Consider the following 23,052-nt stretch of genomic DNA (forward strand, 5'->3'; position numbering starts at 1 on the left):
AAATAGCCAAATAATATTTATTAATTTGAGACAACTGCCTCCTGTATATTTCAATAATACAAGATTGGAACATTGAAGGTGTATTGTGATGTTATAACACCTGACAGTGTCAGTTATTAAAAAAACCAAACATTGATAAATGGTCAAAATCTGAATCCATAAATTAGATTAGTGATCAAAAAGAAAACTGTAATCGGTGCACCACTAGTTTTAAAATCACTAAACAGAATGGGGAACAGTAGAAGGTATGTATACTTTTCGCTAACACTGTTTGTCAAATAAACTGGATTGTTACGTAAATCGAAGAATATAAGCCATCTATGTACTTCTATGTCTTTCACCTAGACAGAAAAAAAGAGCACAATATTTAAAGACTTTAATATCATTTAAGACCTCCGCCTGATCATCATCACTGGATTCTATCAGAATCCTTGTCAAACCTTTTACAACTTGCAAGGATCTCACACCAGAACATAGATTATGTGCGAGTTTCCAAACTGATTTACTTCCAGAAACATGAGAGACTTCATCCCACATCTCCAGAGCCCGAAACATATGGTCCTCTCCCATCCGCATGATACAACACGGGTAGCTTCTGAGTAAATCGTCCTTCTGGATCAGGTCCATGATCAGTGAGTGCCCTTCTGCACCATCTGTGTGAAGCGGTTGGTGATGGTTAAGGTGGTGTCAATGAACCTCTCCACACAGTTCTGCAGACATGTCTCTGTCCGGTAGTCCAGCTTGGAGCCTGGACTATCCACACACTTGTCCCAGCACACGTCTGTGAAACTGTGCACCTGGAAAACACAGCAGACAGACAGACAGACGGTCAAATGGACTTCTCTGGCAAGACACTGAATCTGACTCAGCTGAGTCCAATAGTGTACCGGCTCCTTTCATGGCTGCTGCAAAGCTGCTGAGTTGCAGCAATAACGATAATACCTGCAGGCTGACGTTTGGAAAGTTACACAGTAAAGATTCACAGTAATATAGAAAAAAGAAGGCCGTTTTTCATAGTTATTTTTACCATCTTATTCATATTATAAATTTATAAATGTCACATAAAAACTAAGTATTTGATTTGGAGCTAAATATTTCATTTGAAAGATAAAAATGTACTAATACATATTTAGTATTTAGGTTGTAAACAAAATGTTTAATTTTGAGCTAAATATTTAGTTTGTAAACTATTTATTTAGCTTGTGAATCAAAAATTTTGTTAGTTTGAAACTAAATATTTAAATAAATATAAAACTGTATAAATGTTCAGTTAAACTAAACATTTGATATTGGTATTTAGCTTGTAAACTAAATGTTTAGTTTTTGAATTAAGTGTTTGGCTTGGAACTATAACATTTATAAATGTATTAATAATATGGTGAAAATATGACTTTGAATAATGAATAACACATTTTTTCTATACGGACAGGCTAAATAAAGCAAAAGTATTGCTCTTAATTTTTCACTCTGTAACTTTATAATCACTGAGACTTTCGATCTGTCCAGGTGACCCCGCCTCTCGCCCCGAACGTTAGCTGGAGATAGGCACCAGGACCTGCTGACCCTCTACGGAGAAGGGTGTTAGAAAATGGATGGATGGAACTTTATAATATCTACCTGTCAGACTATATCTGGAGAATTAGATGTGTAGACTGCAATAAAATGTCAACATGAGCCCTCAGTACAGTGTGGAATACATAAAGCATTAAGTCTTGGTTCTTTTGGACATCTTGGGACAGTATGGACCTTACTAAGCTCCGCCCACAACCGACCCACGTGACCGCAAGTCTCACAAACAAAGCCTTGCGGAGCGTTGTTTCTATGTAAACATGACTCGATTAGTGCATCATTTCTACCGGATTTTCACAATATATCAGCTACTACAACGGACAGAGGAACTAACAAGTTCATGTCATCTTTTTTGGATGAGATTGCAATGCCTCCAACATTGTGCGTCACAGCAAAACGCTTTCGCTAGATGAGGAAAACGGCAGATCCACCCTCTACCTCAGGGGTACCCAAACTTTTTGAGACCAAGATCTACTTTTTCTCTCACCAGCCGGCTGAGCTCTACCTCATGACACAAAGACATAAAAATTGTAAATTAAACTCTATTGACTTATTTTCTATGCGAATATCCATCAGTTATAGCAGAAATAATAAAGTGATAGAAAACCTAATGCAGTTTCTTCCTCAGTGAGACTCTGTCACTGGGAGGAGGTTACTGGTTTCTCAGTCACAAGCTGGTTGCAAACCTGAGGTCAGCAGGTGTCAGTCAGTTATGGTAGATCTGAACTTTGGTTTGATGACTGAAATATGAGAAGCTACAGACTGATAGGTGGAACCAAAGAGCTCTGTAAAAGTAAAGGCAAATCTTCTGAAGTTGGGATATAATTAATTTAATTTCACATAATTACCACAGTAGGAGCCATTTGTTTGTTAAAATTTTATATTTGTTCTATTTGATGTTTGTTGTGAATGACGTAAACTCACAAACGAACGAGGTAATTAGTCCAACATTTAGAAACTACAGCGGCTGTAATGAGCCACAGCAAAGAGAAACAAAGGTAAAATAACCTGAACAGGTGATCAACTCAAAACCACTCCTACCTTTTTACTCTCTCTCTCTCTCTTTGTAGTTTAAGCACACCTAGGCCTGTCGCGATAATCGATAAATCGATTAATCGTACGATAAATTAAAACTATCGACTTCATTTTAATTATCGGCATTATCATCTCTTCCGGCCTTTTTCTCTTTCCGCTAATGACACTGAATGAAAAAAAGGCTCAACTCCGGTGCTCTCCACTGACTCCTCCCTTCCTCATTTCCTCAGTGTAAAGCCCAGCGCACACTACACGATCTTAGAGCTGTCGGCCGATTGTCGGCCCATTTTCAAAACCTGACAGATCACACATTAGCCGACAGAAATCTTAGATATAACGGTTCGATCGGGTTCGTTCCTGCCGTGTGGTGTCCAACAATGGGCACAAAATAATGGCTACAAGTTCAGTTAACTAATTTTAAAACCAGGCATTAATCAATGCTTTACTACAATCTACCTGCAGTGTAGAATCCTGACTGAATGAAAATCATTAGAACCTATTTACGTCACCTTAACGAAGAACAGCTGAAAAGTTACCGGGTTTATCAACTGCGGTAGCAATTTCGCTCCAACTCCTCCTCTTGTCATTTCTATATTCTTTGCATGTTGAGTAAACATTAATGTTGTTTCCACATATCATCTCCAATGTCCGCTGGACTTCGGGTTTCGCCGTTTCAGCTGTTTGGGATTCCCCGACGTAATTTCCCCTCAGAAAGTGCAGAGGAGAATCCGCGCTTTCTGATTGGCTACCTGTCACATTCAACAGGCTGCGTTAAAGCGCCCAGTCCGGGAAAATCCCTGATTTAGATCGGAGGACGATCTACCGCAGTGGTCCCCAAACTACGGCCCGCGGGCCAGATGCGGCCCGCCTCCACATTTGGTCCTGCCCCCTGAACAATACCAGAGTATTTTCATATATGTGCATTTTTATTTGATAAGTTGGACTTTTGCAATAAAATAAATGTTAGTAATGAACTTTATTTATTATTAACTACTAGTTAGTAACTATTTTATACATGCATATAATTGACCCTAACCCTTTTTTTATGTGGAGAACCCAGTGTTATTTGGTTATTATTTATTTCATAAATAGTGTTATTTCCTAACTTTTGTTCTCTGAAGAATCCAGAAAAGGTTATTTGATTGTGCTTTCTGAAAAACAATACATTTTTATGTTTAGCACTCTTACAATCGTCACACTTTTTCTGTTACAAACTGACCCCGGCCCCCCATCAGAGAAGGGACAAGTTATGTGGCCCTCACAGGAGAAAGTTTGGGGACCCCTGATCTACCGTAACACACCACACAATCTTAGAAAGACCAACGTTTTAAGATTGTTGTAACGGGAAAAATAGGAGCAAAAAATCGTGTAGTGTGAACTATTGCATCAGGTAGTCGATGTGCCCATCTTCTCTATTTAAATCTAATTATTACTGAAGGGCAACATAATATACAGACTTCATAAGCTGCCCTCTTTTGGTTGAATGCAGTATTTATTTCCACTTTTACTTTATGTTGTTTAGTTTTTTTTTCAAGTGCGTTTTTTGTTAATGGAGACTGAGAATCCATTTTGTTTTCGTTTTTGGTTGTTTTGTTTATTTTGTTTATCAGTTCCAGTGTTAAATATTCTTTTGAAAATAAAGTGTTTCTATCTTTGGCAAGAAATCGCATGCATTATTATGTCATTTCCATTAAATCAGTGTAAAAATGTCTTCAAACAATATTAGCGTTTATCGCAATAATTTTTGAGACAATAAATCGCTCAGCAAAATTTGCTATCGTGACAGGCCTAAGCACACCTGTTACCGTGGCAACCGCCTGCTCCCCGCAAGACGAGCAAAGATTATGTTAAAAACATAACATTCAGTCCATTACGATATCAAGTTTCCAGGCTTGATATTTATTTCTCGATTATTAATCAGCGCTTCCCTGAACACAGCGATGGTTGATTGACTAGCTGTACTTGGTGCTAGAGTGGCTAACATGAGTAACAGTTTAGTCCAAAGCTTTTTCTGCTAAAATAAAACCTTTAGTGTATGTCAGATACAGACACATTGCATACTGAGCTGTTTAGCTGCTTCAAGGTGTAGAAGCTGTATCAGTTCTGCCATTATGCTGTACTTAGCTAACGGGAAGCGTGTGTTTGTGAGACGGCCACACACGTTGTAGCAGCGCTACTTAGTAAAATGGGCATCAGCCAATGAAAAGCGGCCCCTGTGGTAAGGTCCATGATCCATGGTCCCCTGCATGTGGCCTGTTAAAGCCGGGAAGACACAGATCACCGTGTGGGAACAAACCTGAGCCTGGAACTGGGCCTTCTGCTGCTCTATAGCGATCATCTTCTGAAGCTCCGACGCTTCTGCCTTCTCCGAGGCGCTGAGATTATCAAAGCTGTCCATGAGCTTCCAGAGTCCACGCAGAGAGCCGACGGACCGGTCCAAGCGGCGGACGAAGAGTCCTTCACACTAACCCGGCGTGAGCCAAGGCTGAGGAGACCCTCAGGAAATCCCAATGCAGCGCTGATCTACAAACAATAAAGATGGTCCTCACACTGTGATGAGTCACATTGTAGTAGTTTGGAAATCAGCGTCATCACGGTGACGCAGGACGTTACGTTTATCAAGATATTTGACAGTAAAAAGATGTTTACTCGACCCCTAAAAAGGTCAGTTAGAAAAGGTGAAGATATTGCTGTAAATGCGCCAGACTTGGAAAGCTGCTCATTTCCATCAGTAGTCCCATAACACGAACAACACACTAAAACAAGACCATTTATACAAAACCGTAAAAATAACAATAAACGAATGCTGAAAGGAAAAAACAAACAAACAATTTAAGGTGACTTACACCTGTTTTAAAATACTTATATCAAAAGTGCTAGTATGTTTCAAAGTATAAAAGACAATGCATGTCAAAAATGAAACAGAAAGTCTTTTTTAAAAATGCCCATCCTTCATAATTTTCCAAAAATATCAATATTGAATAAAATGTGTGTATCCACGTTTTGCAAGTTTTGATTTATTGAAAGAAATAGAAAGAAACAACTAAAGTCCTATTGTAGATTTCTGGCCCATTTTATTTAGCTTGAATTACTGAAAGCTAATGTAGATACCTTTGTGTAAAAGAACAAAGTACTTTTGTACATTTGATCGATAGTAACCTCCTGCCTGAACTTAGAGCGGAGTGAGTCATCTCTTTAAACATTCAACAGCTTCGTACTTAACAACTCCGAAACTACATCCGGGTAACGGTGGTGACCTTGGTGAGTTAGTCATCATGGCGGCCATCGTCAGATTGAGTTCTGTGTTTCGTAAGGGTGTAAAACGTGAGTACTGCTCTCTGTTTCCCAGGTGTGTGGGTTTTCTGGGCACCAGCGCTAACCTGAATACAGCAGAGAGAGAAAAGGACACTAAGAAAGGACCAATGAGGTGCTCAGGCAGGTTACGTAGAAACAATGGCCGATAGGGTCTGTTGTCAAGTTCACGAGACAAAATAGAGGAATTCAGGCGCACAGCTTGAAAGTGCTAACCCTTAATATTACAGCTTCAAATCCCGTCTCAGCTCTAAGGAACGGGACTTCGTGTTGTGATGTTAAAACGGCCAGTGTGATGAAATGACATCTAGGGTATAGCGCGACACGCATGGCTTTAGAAAGCAATGGTACAGGGACCTCTCACATTCTGGAAAAGGATGGGAAGTTATTGATTTATTTTTCCACCTCTGACAGTTATGGAATACGATAATAGGAGCATAAAATACAATTTCTTCCAGAACTTTCCCATTCCCCACTGTATAAAAGTTGTACCCATTCATCCATTTTAATACAATTATGTGGATTTTCCAAATTCTGTGTTGAAAGTCTGATCCTTGCAGGAATAGCTGGAGAAGTATATGATGAAATTAAACATTTGTTTTTGATTAAAATAGTATTGACAATTTGAGCCTGGAAAATCTGTAATTTTGGTATGATGAATGTGTTAAAATTATAATCTTAAGACCAATGAAAAGATTGAACCTTGTTTTGTTTTTTATCTTGTATCAGGTAAGATGGCAGCTTTGTAAATAAAGTCATGAGTAGATGTATAGTAAATGAAACAATGCCTCCCTGGTTTAATGTGATTGTTGATTTTTATTGTAATGGCCTGATGCTTTATAGTCAAAATGATAATTAGCATCTTTCGTCTTTCATCACTCATCGGTCACTTTATTAGGTATACCTTGTTAGTACTGGGTTGGACCCCCTTTTGCCTTCAGAACTGCCTTAATCCTTTGTAGCATAGATTCAACAAGGTACTGGAAACATTTGCAAACCTCTCTGCTCACTTGCGAATCATTTTCTGCTCACACTTGGGTGTGCCTGTGTAGCTACTGCACTTCCCACTGGATGTAGGGAGAAACGACGTTAGCTTTCTGCTCCGTGTTACACTAAACAATTTGCCAGCAGTGCGCGACTGATCACTAACAGCCACTGGTCTTAGGCAGGAGTTTGTTCACCCAACCAAACAAAATGGATCCCCAGAACCAACCGTGTTACACCTTAGTCATAACACGAAGTAGTTTTGAATTTGAATAAAGTTATAGGTTTTGGATGCGTGCTGATCCATTCCAGGTTATATGCTTTCTGTGGCTAAATTCTTTAAAAAATCATGTCCACTTGATTGTTTTTATTTTCTATTAGGTCTGTATTTTATTTTCATCTGCTGTTTTATGGCAGACTATTAGGGCTATTGTAGATAAAAGAAAAGAAAACATAATGTAACCATGGAGGAGTACATTTTCCCCTGAAAAATTTCTAGATTATTTTTATACATCTACAACAAAAAAAAACTTGGATATTCCCTGATGCTGCAAAATCATGTTTGCATGGAAAAAAAGGCTTCCATAATTAAAGGCACACTATTAAAACAAGATGTTTTCTGGGTGATAAACTTAGAAAATTGTGAGAAATTACTTGAAAATTTTCTTAGATTATAAAGTCAAACATTTGGAAGACAAAAATGCCAGAAGTCTTCTTAGGTTGAAGTGGTAGATTATTTGTACATCTGGATATTTTCCAAAGTGGCATCTCCTTCACCTGGAGAAACAGCTCAGATTCACATCTCCTTCACCTGGAGAAACAGCTCAGATTCACATCTCCTTCACCTGGAGAAACAGCTCAGATTCACATCTCCTTCACCTGGAGAAACAGCTCAGATTCACATCTCCTTCACCTGGAAAAACAGCCCAGATTCACATCTCCTTCACCTGGAGAAACAGCTCAGATTCACATCTCCTTCACCCGGAGAAACAGCTCAGATTCACATCTCCTTCACCTGGAGAAACAGCCCAGATTCACATCTCCTTCACCTGGAGAAACAGCTCAGATTCACATCTCCTTCACCTGGAAAAACAGCCCAGATTCACATCTCCTTCACCTGGAGAAACGGCCTAGATTCACATCTCCTTCACCTGGAGAAACAGCCCAGATCCACATCTCCTTCAACTGGGGGATTCTAGCAGGTTTTGTTTCAAATATCTGACTGCATTGTCTTAGAAATCTTGCGTGTTCTTATTTTTTTTCTCCTACAAAATTCAGACTTTAAAATGTCAAAGAATATCCCAGTTTCAATGTTAAGTTATGCCTTTAATAATAATTACCTTAGATATGTGTATTTAATCTAGAAATGAATAATTTTTTATTATCTCTAATTTGGGCCTAAAGCTCTGTCCAGCCATGTCGTGTGTCATCGTGTTTGCTGTGTTTTTGCTCAGCTTCCTTCTTTGCCATTTTTGACCATGTTTTACACTAAACGTTCCTCTTATGGATGGCTTTTTAAAATGCTTCCGTACAAAAATTTCTCATAATATTCCCACTATGAAAATGTTACAGAGCAGTTCTTTTTGTAAAGAAATGTACCAGATTGGACAGGAGTAGATGTTTTTAGCTGAACTGTGAGGTATATAGGTTTTAAACATGCTCGTATATAAATACTGTGACTTCACACAGCATATTAAAACAAACACCTCATACTAGCTATCAGACACAGCAGTGGAATAATGGTCTGGTATCATTTTGTGCCATAGGACTGGTTCTTTAAACCAAGCTGGTTTGGCAGCTGGAGCCTCTAAGAACAATGCCCTCTGCTGGCCTCTTGAAGCCATAGAAACCCGATTGACTACTGCAGTGAGGCACCATGTCAATGCAGTACAATCTGCTGATGTTTTGTGAATTTATACAAATCAATAAGTACTTTATCTTTACATATTTAAATATTTTATATGCTTGTTTGAAATTTCTATAACTGTGACTTTTGTCAGTTCATAGAAATTTCAACAAGTTTGTTGTTTTAAAGTCATAGGTCACATGACAGTAGTGATGACAAAAGTCCCAAAGTCCCAGTCATCATTTTGAATCAGTTGACTTCAGGTTCAGTGACACAAGTCGGTATCATCTGTTCACCACTAATTATTGTTGAATATCTACCAATCCACTGTTTCACTTCCGATACCGATATCTAAGGTTTAGTATCAGGCGATACTGATCCAATACAGAAAAATAGTTCCAAAGTGATAAAACGTTTCTTTTTTCAGACAGACATAAAAGTACTGAATTACAAATTTATTTCATAACTCTTCAGCAGTGCAGTACATTTAAATACTTGGTCCCATGTGGAACCAAGCTTCATAAGATTGGTCCCATAAGATTGTCCCACAAGCTTATACTTGGTCCCACATAGAAAAACAACACAACAACATAAAATTGGTCCCATAAGATGTAGAACAGCCAATGTAAAATAAATAAACTGACAAAAGCCATAAGTTGACTACCTTGCTTGTCAAACATGTAAAAATATACTGTACCAAACCTTCTTTCACATGGTTCAGAAAGGGCAATTAGTAATTCTATATAAAATGAAAAATAAATAATAAAGCATAACGTCACACAGAGCGCAAAGCATCAAATTAGACTGAATAGATCTGCCCTTATGATGTATTGTCAAAAGGGCAAGCAATATGCCATACCAGATCTAGAATATTTTCCAATATCAGGACTGATACAGATATTAATATTGGATTGGTTCATCTCTAATCTTAGACATAGGAACCCTGCAAGGATAAGCATGGCCTCTCCTCATGCTGCTTATAAATTTTGGCTTTGTTTTCGCTGATCATCATGTCCTAATTTGCTTAATTTTAATATTTTTATGATGTTCTAGTTAATCTTCCAGCCTCCTGAGAACCAAGTTGTTTCTCATGGCAAGAGAAAAAAACACTAAAACTAAAGGAAGAAGCATTTTGCAAACCTCTACTGTTTTGTGTTATACCTGTAGAACTGGTGTCCGATTAAAGCATCTCCTCTGTTTTCCCTCCTCAGCTCTGTTCTACCAAAGCACCCTGCTGGCTAGGCCAGCTGTCGTCCTTCACAAAGAGCAGCAGCCCCAACCCCTGACTGCAAGGATCCATTCGTCACCACCTCTCTACGGTCAGTGGTAGACAGTCAGCTCTACAGTGGTACAGACTTGGAACAGGTCTATACACAGATCAACCTCTGAGATTTGACTCAGAGACAGTCACTATCAAGCTCAGACAGCATGATAGTGACTTCTAAAACAGTTCAAATCCTGAGTGGTGCTCTAAGGTTTGAGGAAATGCAGAGTGTTGATGCTCTGCTGCATTAGTAGTAGAAGAAGAAGTTTTATTTATATTGCACTTTTTCTTTCTTTTTTTTCTCCCCTCCAGGGGATCTATTGTGGGCTCTAGTGTCTCTTATATGAAAGTAGGCTGACAGGAAAGGGAGAGGGAGATGGGGGAAGACATGCAGCAAACATCACCGGGTCTGGGAATCGAACCCGTGACGGCCGCATTGAGGACTCAAGGCCTCCAAACGTGGGTCGCGCTATCCCCTACTCCACCACAGCACGCCCCAATATATTGCACTTTTTCAACAACAAGGCAGTTCAAAGTGCTTTACTTGGATTAGAAGATAAACAAAAAACAGTAACACAATCACAATAAAAGAAAAACAAGCACAGCAAAAGAAAAACTACACTTTAAAATGTTCCAGTTGTTCTGGATTGCTAAGTAAAGTTGAAAAAGAAGGCCTGAGTGGTTGGAAAGTTGATATAACAATAAGCCTTTAATGTATTTTGGTGCTAAAGCACACCACAATTTGTAAGCTAATAGTATTTTCTAAGTTTGTTTTAGATTAGTAAAGGATAAAGCTTAATGTTGGTTCTCTATGTTTGATTCTTGTCCTGGGTTGCTAAGTACTCATCAACAGGAGTTTCTCCTAAGTCTTGCTCTGATATAAGTCCTTTAAATCTGGAAATGTTCAAGTGATAATAAGGATAAGTAGTCCACCATTTATAAACTAACAGGAGTTTCTCTTGGTCTTCCTCGTTTATTAGTCCTTTAAGCCTGGAAATGTTCTTCAGGTGATAGTTAGAATAAAATAAACAGGCAGACAGGGTGATGAAATGATAACATCAGGAAGGATAGGCAGAACCCCAGCAAATACAGGAACATTCAGACATGCGGCCAGCAAAAGGCAGTGAAATCAGGGAGTGTGCATCAGTAGTCTTAAGATATGTGTGCAGTAAGTCCATGAACCTTGTGCAACCAGCTCTCCCGGGCAACAGTCTCTGATACGGTGGTCTTATCTAAGAGCAAGTCCTTGGGAGCACTCTGCTCCACAGTTGCACAGATGTCTTTAGGAACGGAACAAGGTGGGAAAGAGCCTCTTGTCTACATATCATTCTTCTAGATTTGAGATAGCAGCCAGCTAAGGTCTACACAGGGGAGCCTGTTCAGATAGAGACAGTATTCTTTAGATCAGGTAGACTTTTTAAATTTTCATCTCCCCTAAAGTCTCACTGGTACATCCCTATTGATTCCGATCATCCAAATTATTGTGGCCGTTCCCGCCGGGCCAGACTAGCAACTGGTCCAAGATCGATTCCATCCCGCTGGTGTTATTCTGAGTCTTCTCTAGTCAGCTCAGTCCATCACACTGATCAGGCATCCTTGACAAGGGTTGAAACAATTGCCCAAGTCTTCCAAATTTGTTAATATGCCAGGTATTCACCAACTCCAAGCAGCAGAAATCCCGTTATCATGAATCCAACTAAATACAGACACTCCAGGTCTTCCAGGTATAACATGGACAGAAAAAAATTTTTTGTAAACATCTGAAGAGTCCAAAATGTATGCCGCTGGGTGTGTCCCCGCAGGACAAGCTGGCTATCCTTTGCCCAGTCGTCTTGTTGCAAAAAATTTGACCAATTGCATTGAGAGACCACTTGACCAGTTCTATAATTTGTAGATTTGGAGGATGTGCAAAGAGAGGCTAGAAAAAGCAGCACAGAGACGGAGCAAATAGGGAAAAGATAGGTAGAGAGGGAGCAGAGGAAAAAAGAGTGCGCCTTCCAGTGGTGGAGAAAGTACTCGAACAATGTACTTAAGTAAAAGTACAAATAAACAGACAAAAATGTACTCTAGTAAAGGTGAAAGTACCACATTAACATTTGTACTTAAGTAAAAGTAAAAAAAGTACTGGCTTTTAAAAATACTTAAGTATTAAAAGTAAAAGCACTTGCTGAATGTAATACCTAATTGCTAATACAATGTCATTAAGAGTAGCTATCGTATTTAATTTCAATACATCAGCAATACATTTAATGAACAATGCCACAGATAAAGCATGTTTGTATTGTGTTTACTCTCTGTGACGCGATTTAAATCTAGATTTACATGCAACCAAGGACGTAGTCAAGACCACCTAACCCAAGACCTCAAGACCAAGACCAGCGCCCCGCACCACATGATGAAATAAAATGTGAAATATGATCAAAATTGCTTCTCAAATTGATCTGAAAGATCCACATTCCCATAAAAACACATAGATATTAAATACTTAGAGCTGAAATAAGTTTAACCAATATCATCAATTCAAACTCTTCTTCATTCCGCTTTGGCATCGTTCAGAAATATATATATATATATATATATAACACTTTGTACTTATCTGTTCACTTTGAGTCACTTCATAAGCAGTACAACATGTGGCAATACTGCCTATTTGTCCTTCAGGTTCTTCTTCCCCTTTATTGTTAGAGGTAGGAACAGGAGAGGAGACTGACAAAGGGAAAGAGACTTTTGCCAAGACTTGATGAGCGGGAACAACTATGTCATGGTTAGTCTCATTTTTCAGAAGGATGGGGACTTTAAATGAAGTCTGTCGTGGACTTGACATGATGTAACTGCAGAGTATCACACCGCTTGGTAAACCTTGTTGGCTGACTGGCTCTACTAAGAGTATAGCGCCTTGCTCTGCAGGGACATTTCTCACACGACCATCTAATGTAAGTTTTTTACCTGCTGGGAGGATGATCTTATTTTTTCCTTGTGTCTTGACAGACCTCACATAGTTTTTCTGTCTTGTCTTTTTCTTGTAGATGGCATGAAGTTGCCTAATGAGGGGAACATGAGTTCAGTCCTCAGGGATATTCATATGCTCACTGAAGTCTTCATACAAAATATCCAGAGCATTTGTTCCTATCAGGACTGGAATTTCTGAATTGGCTCTGTTGTCTGGAACAATTAGAGCTAGGACTTTGACCAGTTTTTCCTCACCTGTGAAACTCTGAGGGAAAGTGATGTCGATCTCAATATACCCCAGATAAGGAACGATTTGACCCGCAGCTCCTTCTACTTCGAGGAGGTTATCCAAGGAGAAGAGGGGATATGAAGACAAGTGAGTCTCCTGGAAGGATTTGGAGATGGTGGTAACTTGCGACCCAGAATCAATAAGGCAGGTGTGCTTTATTTCTCCAATCGATAAATCCACAGCAGCTCTTGAGCCAACTAATCCACCTGGCAGCTGGGCTTGGCGGTTCCCACCATGTTGACAGTTATTTTGACAATGTTCTTTGGGTGTGGGACTCTTTGGAATATGTCTGGTTCCAGTATGTCCCATTACTCGAACCTGTTCCAGTTTAACGACTGACTGGTGTGCTTACTCTTCCATTCTTCTTGTTTAGCCTTCAGTTCTTTGTATTTCCGATCAACAGCAGCTTTGTTAATGGGGTTTTCACAGTTCCTTGCTATGTGCCCATCTTCGCCACACCTAAAACAGAACCAAGCTTTAGGCTGAGGTCTTTCTGAAAACTGCCATGCAACTTGCTGAACTTGGCTTTCTGCTGTTGGCAGTTCGTGGTTTTCTTCAGCAGCCTTCTGGGTTTTTTTTTCTGCTTTTTGGAGGGTTTTGTGGAGAGCTGTAATTGCAACCCAACCACCTGTTTCCTCAACTTCTCAGTCTCAGAGATGTATGTCTGTAAAACTTCAGAACCGGGTTCAGGACAAGGAGGTGTCAGGTCATGAAGTGAGTTGACATTTGCAATGGGCTTTGCCTTGGAAGACCCAAAATGGCGATGCATTCTGTCGAGCTTAGAGGATCGCTTATCTTCTTCGGTGCGTATCTGCAACAGGAGTTCAGCAAAGTCATGCATAGCTTCTTTGTTTATTTCTAATTGCAAGATCAAATTGGGATCCCAACATCCTCTTTTAAATTGTTTCAAGAGGTGACGATTTGCATCTGCTGCATTCACACCATTTCTTTTAATAGCAGACCCTGTAGCCTCTGTAGATATTCAGATGCCTTCTCACCTGGATTTTGGTTTGTGCTCAGGAACTTAGCAAATATTTCCTCACCATCCTCCACAAGGCCGTAAGCAGCATCAAGCAGTTTTACATATTCTCTTGGGTGCGCTGAGTAACCAAGTTGTTTCACGACGTCAGATGCTGGGGGGAGCAAACTTTCCAGTATTTTTCTCCGGGTCACATCGTCTGAAGTGCCATCATTAAACAGTAGCTCAACATGCAGGCCCCATGTTTCATAATCTGCTTCGCCTGGAGGTTTTGGTACTCTTCCTGAGAATGGCCGTAGCCATTTTGACTGGCTCTGAGAGGGGGCAGCATCATTCCTTATAACATGTTCCACCACAATTCGCTGAATTTCAGGTGGGTTAGTTACATCGCTGGTCAGTTTTGGAGGTTTTGTCTCAACCCTTTTTTTAGCCACGTCAGTCTGAAAACTGTTTGATTTAGGGGGTGGAGGAGAAGGGCAGTTTTCATTGAGCACAAGAATGGGCTTTGTGCGTTTTATTAGAGGAGTGGTACTGTGATCAGAAGAACTGTCGTCCGTGTCGTCACTCGACTCGTTCAGAGGTAGATAGGGATGTTTGTGAGCCAAACTCTACAATGACAGATTCTCCCCCTTCCCCTTCTGTGTTCTGCACTCTGAGGATTCTGGTTACTGCTCCATATTTTCTGAAGGAAGCCCTAATGTCACGGTTAGAATCTGTTTCAGTGACACCATTTACACTGATGGCTCTCGTTACATCAATCCCATAATACTGGACCAGATCCATTTTTTGGGGGGTATTTTAGACTTACAAAAATATGGTTTCGATAGTAATTTACATCTGACAAAACAAAACACCTAAAAGTACTTCACATTACATAGTATCTTCCCTTTTCAACTGCTCCTCCTGGCTGGGCTCGCCACTTTGTAACACTTTGTACTTATCTGGTAAGGCACCTGTAACAAAGGAATCGGTGACTATGAATCTTTACAATTAAATAGCGCATCAGAACTAGGTTCAACTCAGGAGGAGCGAGGGAAACAATGTGTTGAACAAAACACATTTATTACACAATTTGACAATAATGAAACAGAACAAAATAGTCAATGTTTCCTTTTGGTAGTCCTAAGTCAAGTCAGTCGAGTTCAAAAGTTTTTCCTTTCTTTTTTTTTCAGTTCAATTCAGTTTTCAGATCTGAATGTTATATGGTAGCTACCCGGGTAGTGTTAATATGTGCAATCCCACCGATCAAGTGGAACAGAAGAAGGTTCTTCTTTGACGTCGTAGTGGACACAATCTCAATCTGCTCTTTTGGATCCTGGCTCGCCGTTCTTCACACGATGTCTCTCAACACAAAAAAAACAACCGGAGACTCGCATCAAAAAACAAATAAATGTAATATCAAAAACAAAGTTCTCCCGGGTCCGGTTACACAAGAATCGAAAAATCAACCATAGATGAAAGTTAGCTCTTGAAAAATATTGAAAATAACACAGAGTGTTGTCAATAAAATGACCACAAAACGTTTCTTCCAGTTTCTTCTTCTGGTTATTCTAGTCCATATTCTGCTGCACATCAATGTAGTTTTAGACTACTTGAAACCATTTACTGCCACCTATTGACAATGTAGTGTACTACAGGCTATAATTCATATTTGTTAAATTAACATGGGTTACATATATATCAGACTTTTGGTCACAGCGTTGCCACATACAGTATATGCAACAAGTTAGTCAACACCTCTGCACAACAATTAAGCAAAATGAGTGACAATATTTTTTCATGCAACATATGTGTCTCTGTACAGCTAGCTTTGTTCACATAGCTTACCTTTCTTTAAGCTTCTTTTCCAAGTGAGGTAAAAGTTGGACATAGTCCCCACCATCTGTGAAAGCTAAGCACTGCTGAATTTACATGTCGCCATATCTAATGATTTATGAAGCAATATGCAATTTTTTTTTTTTTTACCCCTCCAGGGGGTATTTTTGTGGGCTGACAGGAAACAGGGAAGGAGAGGGGGGAAGACATGCGGCAAATGTCGTCGGGTCCGGGAGTCGAACCCGCGACGGCCGCGTCGAGGACTCAAGGCCTCCAAATACGGGTCGCGCTAACCGCTACGCCACCACGGCACACCCCGCGATATGCTATTATTGACGATTAAACAGACATCTTTTCCCGCTTAGAGAAAATCACTGCGCATGTCTTGGAGCGCCGTGTGTGACTGAAAGGGGAAGGCGATGGGTAACAACAGACACACGTAATTAGTAAATTGCGTTATTGCTTGGATTTTACAGCCCCACCTTACGTCCCTGAACTTCACATTTTAACGGAATAAAGCGCAATGCGACTTGAACGTAACGAGCAACGTGACGTTTTTGTAGAAATCTAGTGAAGTAGAAAGTACAGATACTTACTGTAAAATGTAGTGGAGTAAAGTCGAAAGTATCCAAGATAAAATCTACTTAAATAAAGTACAGATACATGAAAATTGTACATAAGTACTTGTACTTCACGGAGAGCTGAAAAGTGTTGAATGTAGGTGCCCATCTGGTTGTGTGGTTAACAACACATTTGGGTTTACATCACAGGAAGGACCTTGTCTTTTTTTTTTCCTTCATTTCCTTTTCATCTTGAAGGTAGAAAACTGAAATATGCCTGTGGTGAACTGCGGATGTTGGTCTGGGTCACATCATGCTCCCTTTCATCTAGTTTAGGACTCGTTCAGCAGTAGGGCTGTGAATTACAATGTTAGCTGGACATAATTGTTCATATATTCCAAGTCTCATGAGTTCACACTTGTACAGAAACCCTAATATTGAATGCAGTGACAGTTTTGCACACACTATTCATTATGTTCATCCTGTTGGTATCAGCTTACATTGCCAGAGAAACTGGTCATGCTAATTTCCACCAGATGAAGCTAGAGCGTGTTCTGTTCCTTTCTCACTGGTAAGCCTCAGAAGATGAAATGAATGGTTGTGATGTTGAGCCGACCCAGCCGCTCATATTTTATCACCATTCCAGTTACTGCTCTGCTGCTGCTCTCCAACGTGACCTAGCAGCAGTCTGTGGGCAGGATTGATTGAAATTCAAAAATGTGAACAGAATCTGACTGAAAATGAGTGGCTGTGTTAATTTTATGCTGAGCTTCAGTGAAGTTCTGAAGTTGGATAACACATGTGCTGCCTTGCTCTGCAGCGGGCTCCGACTCCAAAGCCGCGTCTCTTCACTGGACAGCAGAGCGAGTGCTGAGCATCGCCCTGCTTGCCTTGGGTCCTGTGGCGTACTTCAGTCCCGGGCCAGTCATCGATTACTCCCTGGCTGCTGCTCTCACCCTGCATGGACACTGGTAAGACTAGCTGCCACCAGACTTTACTCTGGGGAAGTTTAATAAGAATTGTTTCACAGAATTTTGGGTAGAAATGTACAATAGTTAAAAAGAGATCACAATCCACAAATTTCCTCTGAATAGTTTCTGACTAGCGAAATACTGAAAAATCTGATAGTCAAAACTAAGAACTTCCACCATTTGAGACCTACAATCATACCTGTCACGTGTTGGATTTTAGAATATGGAAAAATTTGGTGCTACTGTCAGAGCGGAGGAGAGGGGAGGATGGGGCGAGTAACAAAGGCAGGTGGTTGGGGTGGGGGGGATGCTATAACATGGGTGCTATGTGCTTCGGGCATATTATAATTCACTAACTGGTCACCTTGGCATAAGAAAAACCTATGATTGCATTTTGCGTCATTTCTTTTGTCCAGGGTTGAAGGGTGATGTCGTGCACTACTGTAATCGTGTCATTTCTGTCAAGTATCTGGAAAACCCAATCAGACTATTCCTCCCGCTCCGTTGTATCCCATTCCAGCCATCTCTGAACCAATTGAACGAGTGCTGCAGTGTTGTATAAAGTACTGAAATCTCAGAGTCAAGTTAAAGTATAAGTACCTCTCCAAAATATGACTTTGGTAAAAGTCCAAGTCACTGACTGAAATGTTACTTGAGTTAAAGTCTTAAAGTATCTGAAACTTCTTGTACTTAAGTATGGAAATTACTGTAAAAATGGATGTACTCAAGTAATGTAATGAAAAGTACAAGTAAAAAGTAAAACAAAGCAAATGCAGTTTGAATGACATTTTTTATATTTTGGTAAACTTGTCAAATACACTTAAAATAATGTACACAACCAAGTGCAGGCAAAATTAAACCTGCTAATAGATATACCTGCTGGCATCATTTAGTTAAGAAAATTAGGTGCTTTACCTATAGCACAAGGTTAACTTAACCTGCTTTACAACTGAACCAGCTTCTTAGTAAACCCTCCAGGACAGAAAATACAAAGTTTTTGTAAGCCTTAAGTTTTCCCTTCAAGTAAGGTCAGTGCTGAAAATGATAAAAATTAATAGTACAGAAAATGCGGCCAACATCAAGAAAAAGAGCTGTTACGATTACTCTACTTCACAAATCAGTCAATGCTACAGTCAGTAGGTGGTGCACACAACTGGTCATTATGCAAAAGAAAAAAAGAATTGGGAGGGAAATGCAGCTTATTGGCATCTGTAAACCTGGTTTTGAACTTGCATGCCTTTCCTATATTCGTTAAATTTAGTCTAAATTGCTATCGCTATGGCTTCTGTCCCCCCTTGAACAGAGGAGTCTAGGTAGCCTGCTACAGTCAACATTAAGCCTAAGCTAAATACACCACGTGTGGAACTGAAACAATGCCAAACAAAGTTCATTTATGGTCAACGTTTCACAATACAGTAGTGCCTAGTGACCAAGCTATAGTTACTGAAACAGGAGGATTATAACCATTTCATAAGACGTTACCTCGATGTGTTTCTTCAAGTTGGACGGGGAGTTTTTGTAAGATAGAATTTCCACATCTTCGGGCAGGAATAACATACACTGCATGCGGTACGACGAATCTTTAACACCCACTAAAGAGTATATTGTGTTTATATAAGGCCATGGGCTCTCATCACCAGCTGGTGGTTCCCCTGGAGCCGTGTCCGACGTAGTTGCAGTCGTTGTGGTCTCCGTCTCCTCCTCCATGTGACTGCTGCTGATTGCGAGACTTGCTTTGTGTTTAATGGGAGAAGCGAAACAGGTGTATCCTATTGGTGGTGATGAACAAGCCCAGGCAAGTAGGCAAGTGGAGGAGTTCAAGTATCTCGGGATCTTGTTCACGAATGGGGGAAGAAGGGAGCGGGAGATCGACAGGCGGATTGGCGCAGCGTCTGCCGTCAAGCGGGCGCTGTACCGGTCCGTTGTGGTGAAGAGAGAGCTGAGCCAAAAAACAAAGCTCTCGATTTACCGGTCGATCTACGTTCCCACCCTCATCTATGGTCATGAGCTTTGGGTCGTGACCGAAAGAACGAGATCGCGGATACAAGCGGCCAAATTGGGTTTTCTCCGTAGGGTGTCTGGGCTCTCCCTTAGAGATAGGGTAAGAAGCTCAGTCATCCGGGAGGGACTCAGAGTAGAGCTGCTACTCCTTCACATCGAGAGGAGCCAGTTGAGGTGGCTCGGGCATCTGGTCAGGATGCCTCCTGGACGCCTCCCTGGTGAGGTGTTCTGGGCACATCCCACCGGGAGGAGGGCCCGGGGAAGACCCAGGACACGCTGGAGGGACTATGTCTCTCGGCTGGCCTGGGAATGCTTTGGGATTCCCCTGGAAGAGCTAGAAGAAGTGGCCGGGGAGAGGGAAGTCTGGGCCTCCCTTCTGAAGCTGCTACCCCGCGACCCGACCCCGGATAAGCGGAAGAAGATGGATGGATCAATATCAGATGTTAATAGTGCCGTCATGGTCGATAACTGATATTTAGAAATATACAATGTTAAAAATATTAAAAACATCACAATTTTTCACAGTAAACATTTTTCTAAAGGTGATATTGACAGGACATTTTCATCAAATATTGGTAACAACTCAAGTAATCCATACCTAGGAAGAAACCAAAACAAATAAGTTTAAAATAATGTGAAATAACAGAGAGAAACCGAATTGAACATGCTTAGTAATATTTATTTAGTACTTTGTTCAAAAGCCTTTGTTGGTAATGATAACCAAGGCTTTATGAACTGGAGAGCGTGGAAATGGCAATGTAGAAATCACACACTGCAAAAACACAAAATCTTAAATATTTTCTATAGCTTTTAGTACAAATATCTAAGAACACTTGAAATAAGACAAACTAAATTACAGGCGAATTTTCAGCAAGAAATGGGAGCTTGTTTTAAGTCATTAATTCCTTAATTTTAATGGGCAAAAAATTCTAGTTCCATTGGCAGATTATTTTACTTATAACAAGACTCAAGATCTTTTAATACAAAACCCTGGTGGACCACCTCGGTGCAATCAAGGCAACACTCCATTTATGTTGCCTGGAGTCTTTGCATCATACCTGTATTGTATGTCGCCAACACTCCAGGTACGTTTGTTGAGAGATTCAGCAATCTCTCATCAAAGAGAGATTGCTACATCACAGAGCTGGTCTGTGACGATGATGACATTTATCGGCAGTGTCACATGTTGTACGCCCAGGCAAACATTCTGGGGAGAAAATTTCATATGTGCACTGATGAGGTAAAAATAAACCTGTTCAAAGCTTACTGTACACCTTTGTATACAGCTCCTCTGTGGTGTAAATTTAAAAAAGCTAGCATGCAGAAGCTTAAGGTTGCTTATAATGAATCCCTGAGAATTCTCCTCAAGAAACCCAGGTTCAGCAGTGCAAATGGAATGTTTTGTAACGCACATGTCAGAACATTTCAGGCACTCATTAGATATTTGATATACAAGTTTGTGTCATTTGTGCAGCTCCTTGAACAGTCTTATTGTAATGTTTTCACATCCCTCTCTCAGTGCACTAAGATACCAGTCGGCTCTGTGGAATCATTGATATGCAAGTCTTTTATAAGATTTTATTTTTACTTTTATTTTTGTGTGTTGTCGTGTATCATGTCTTTGTGGACCACGAGTCTGATGAATAAAGCAATCAACTCATCTCTCTTAGTTTCAGCCATAAGACCTATCAGCTGCTATTGGTAGTCCAGCAACACACCAGAAGCTTCAGTTTGTTCATTCAAAGGTTGTCTGAGATTGTTGACTGGTCTTCCAGTGGCTGCTTGTGTCTGACCTCAGCTTGTCTTTGCGTTGCAGGGGTCTGGGTCAGGTGTTCACGGACTATGTCCATGGGGACACAAAGGTCAAGCTCGCCAGTGCAGGCCTCTTCGTCCTGTCCACGGTCACCTTCGCCGGACTCTGCTACTTCAACTACAATGATGTGGGCATCTGCAATGCCATCGCTCTGCTCTATAGCAAATGAAAGGGATTTTGGACTGGTGAGCTCAGGGGGAACCAGCGCTTTGGGAGAAATCTTGTCCCACCTAATTGTAAAAAAAATAATAAGTCAACATGTTCTTTATAAGTTCTATCGTTTTGCCTTTTCTGAGGATTTCATGTGTTTATCTAATTGATGCTGATCCGTTCCAACTTGTTTTTTTCCACTGAGTTGAGCTCCAAGCATTTACTTTGGAGATTCAAGCATTTTCATCCAGACAGTTATGGTTATGATCAAGTCTTACAGAATACAAAAGTTTAACATCTTCTGTCATGTTTTATATATATATATATATATATATATATATATATATATCAGCCACACACTCTGACACAGCAGCCCATTCTGCAGCTCTAACTCAGCTTTGGAGTTTTTTTGACAAGCCACAATAAATTTATTTTATGACTCATACAGAATAGTCTGGTTCCCTTTACAGCATTCCTAGAAATTGAAGGCTGCACCCTGAATTTAGGATGCAATCTGTTTGAAGCTATGTAGCAATGCGTAGCTGGATATGAAGTTGCAAAATTTACTTCTGCTGATTATACTGTAGTTCTGTACAATACATAAAACAATCAGAAAGCTTGGATAATTTGATGTTTTTTTTCTGTTGGTGTGTTCACTTCCTTCATGCAGCTTAGATTCCACGGTTTCACGGTCAAGAAAACGGAGCTCTGTCTTCTCTGTCTACACAATACTTATGCAATAAAACTACTGGTACACATCTGGTTTGGGGCTGGGATTTTGTATTGAGAAAAATAGTAAAAAACTGTATATAATTCATAGCAGAAGTAAAATGCATTTACATTAAGTGGTTAAAAGACAAGAAGTCAGGATAAATCTGAGGATGAATACTTCTATCTAAAACTGGGAATGACTTCTGGAAAAAACCTTCACTTCAACTAAATATGACTGGCAAGCCAAAGTTGTGCAATAATTTCAATGGACATTACTGATGACAGAAATCATCAACAAAACAAAATGTCTACTTGAATAAACAGCTGCCATAAATAAGGTTTAGTGGAGTGAGTCAGAATCTGGATGTTGCTGTCATGGAAACAAAAATTACTCTCCAAGATCCTACTCTCTCTGTGAGTCAAACTCCAATTTATGACTTCTGGCTTTTCCATAATTACCAAACAAAAGAAAAAGTGGAGGAAGGAAGCATCAAGCAAATCCACCCATGGGCCACTTTATTAGGCATACTCTTTAGCTGATTTTCTGTTTGTGACAGACTGAGCTTCAACAACAATACAAGAGGTGTAAGTAACCAAATGTGGATGGTTTTGGCTATAAACATGATGCAAGAATACAGACTTTAATTGAGCCAAAATGAGAAATAGTTTGCATGTTATCCTTGTGCATGTGTGGGTTCTCTGTTGGTACTCCCACAGTCCAAAAACATGGCTGTTAGGTTAATTGATCTCTCTAAATTCTCCTTAGGTGTGTGTATGTGTGCATACACCAGTGGTTCTTAACTT

General features: G+C 40.1%; 2 protein-coding genes and 1 long non-coding RNA gene across 3 annotated transcripts; 2 read left to right on the forward strand and 1 right to left on the reverse strand.

Annotated features, from left to right (window-relative positions):
- Window positions 1–5,129, reverse strand: timm8b (translocase of inner mitochondrial membrane 8 homolog B). Its single transcript, XM_023350915.1, has 2 exons — window positions 4,901–5,129; window positions 1–797 (listed from the first exon to the last, which is right to left on the reverse strand). Exons 1-2 carry the CDS (start codon window positions 5,000–5,002, stop codon window positions 630–632), a joined length of 270 nt encoding a protein of 89 aa, XP_023206683.1. The 5' UTR covers window positions 5,003–5,129; the 3' UTR covers window positions 1–629.
- Window positions 5,130–5,841: 712 nt separating this feature from the next.
- Window positions 5,842–22,295, forward strand: sdhd (succinate dehydrogenase complex subunit D). Its single transcript, XM_023351600.1, has 4 exons — window positions 5,842–5,928; window positions 9,958–10,065; window positions 17,423–17,573; window positions 21,391–22,295. The coding sequence occupies exons 1-4, from the start codon at window positions 5,880–5,882 to the stop codon at window positions 21,554–21,556; spliced, it is 474 nt and encodes a 157-aa protein (XP_023207368.1). The 5' UTR covers window positions 5,842–5,879; the 3' UTR covers window positions 21,557–22,295.
- Window positions 12,438–15,579, forward strand: LOC111612007. Its single transcript, XR_002754362.1, has 2 exons — window positions 12,438–12,943; window positions 13,037–15,579. It is a non-coding gene; the product is annotated as an uncharacterized LOC111612007 (long non-coding RNA).
- Window positions 22,296–23,052: the final 757 nt, after the last annotated feature.

The sequence above is a fragment of the Xiphophorus maculatus genome, chromosome 18 (genome assembly GCF_002775205.1).
Source record: "Xiphophorus maculatus strain JP 163 A chromosome 18, X_maculatus-5.0-male, whole genome shotgun sequence".
NCBI classification, from domain to species: Eukaryota; Metazoa; Chordata; class Actinopteri; order Cyprinodontiformes; family Poeciliidae; genus Xiphophorus; species Xiphophorus maculatus.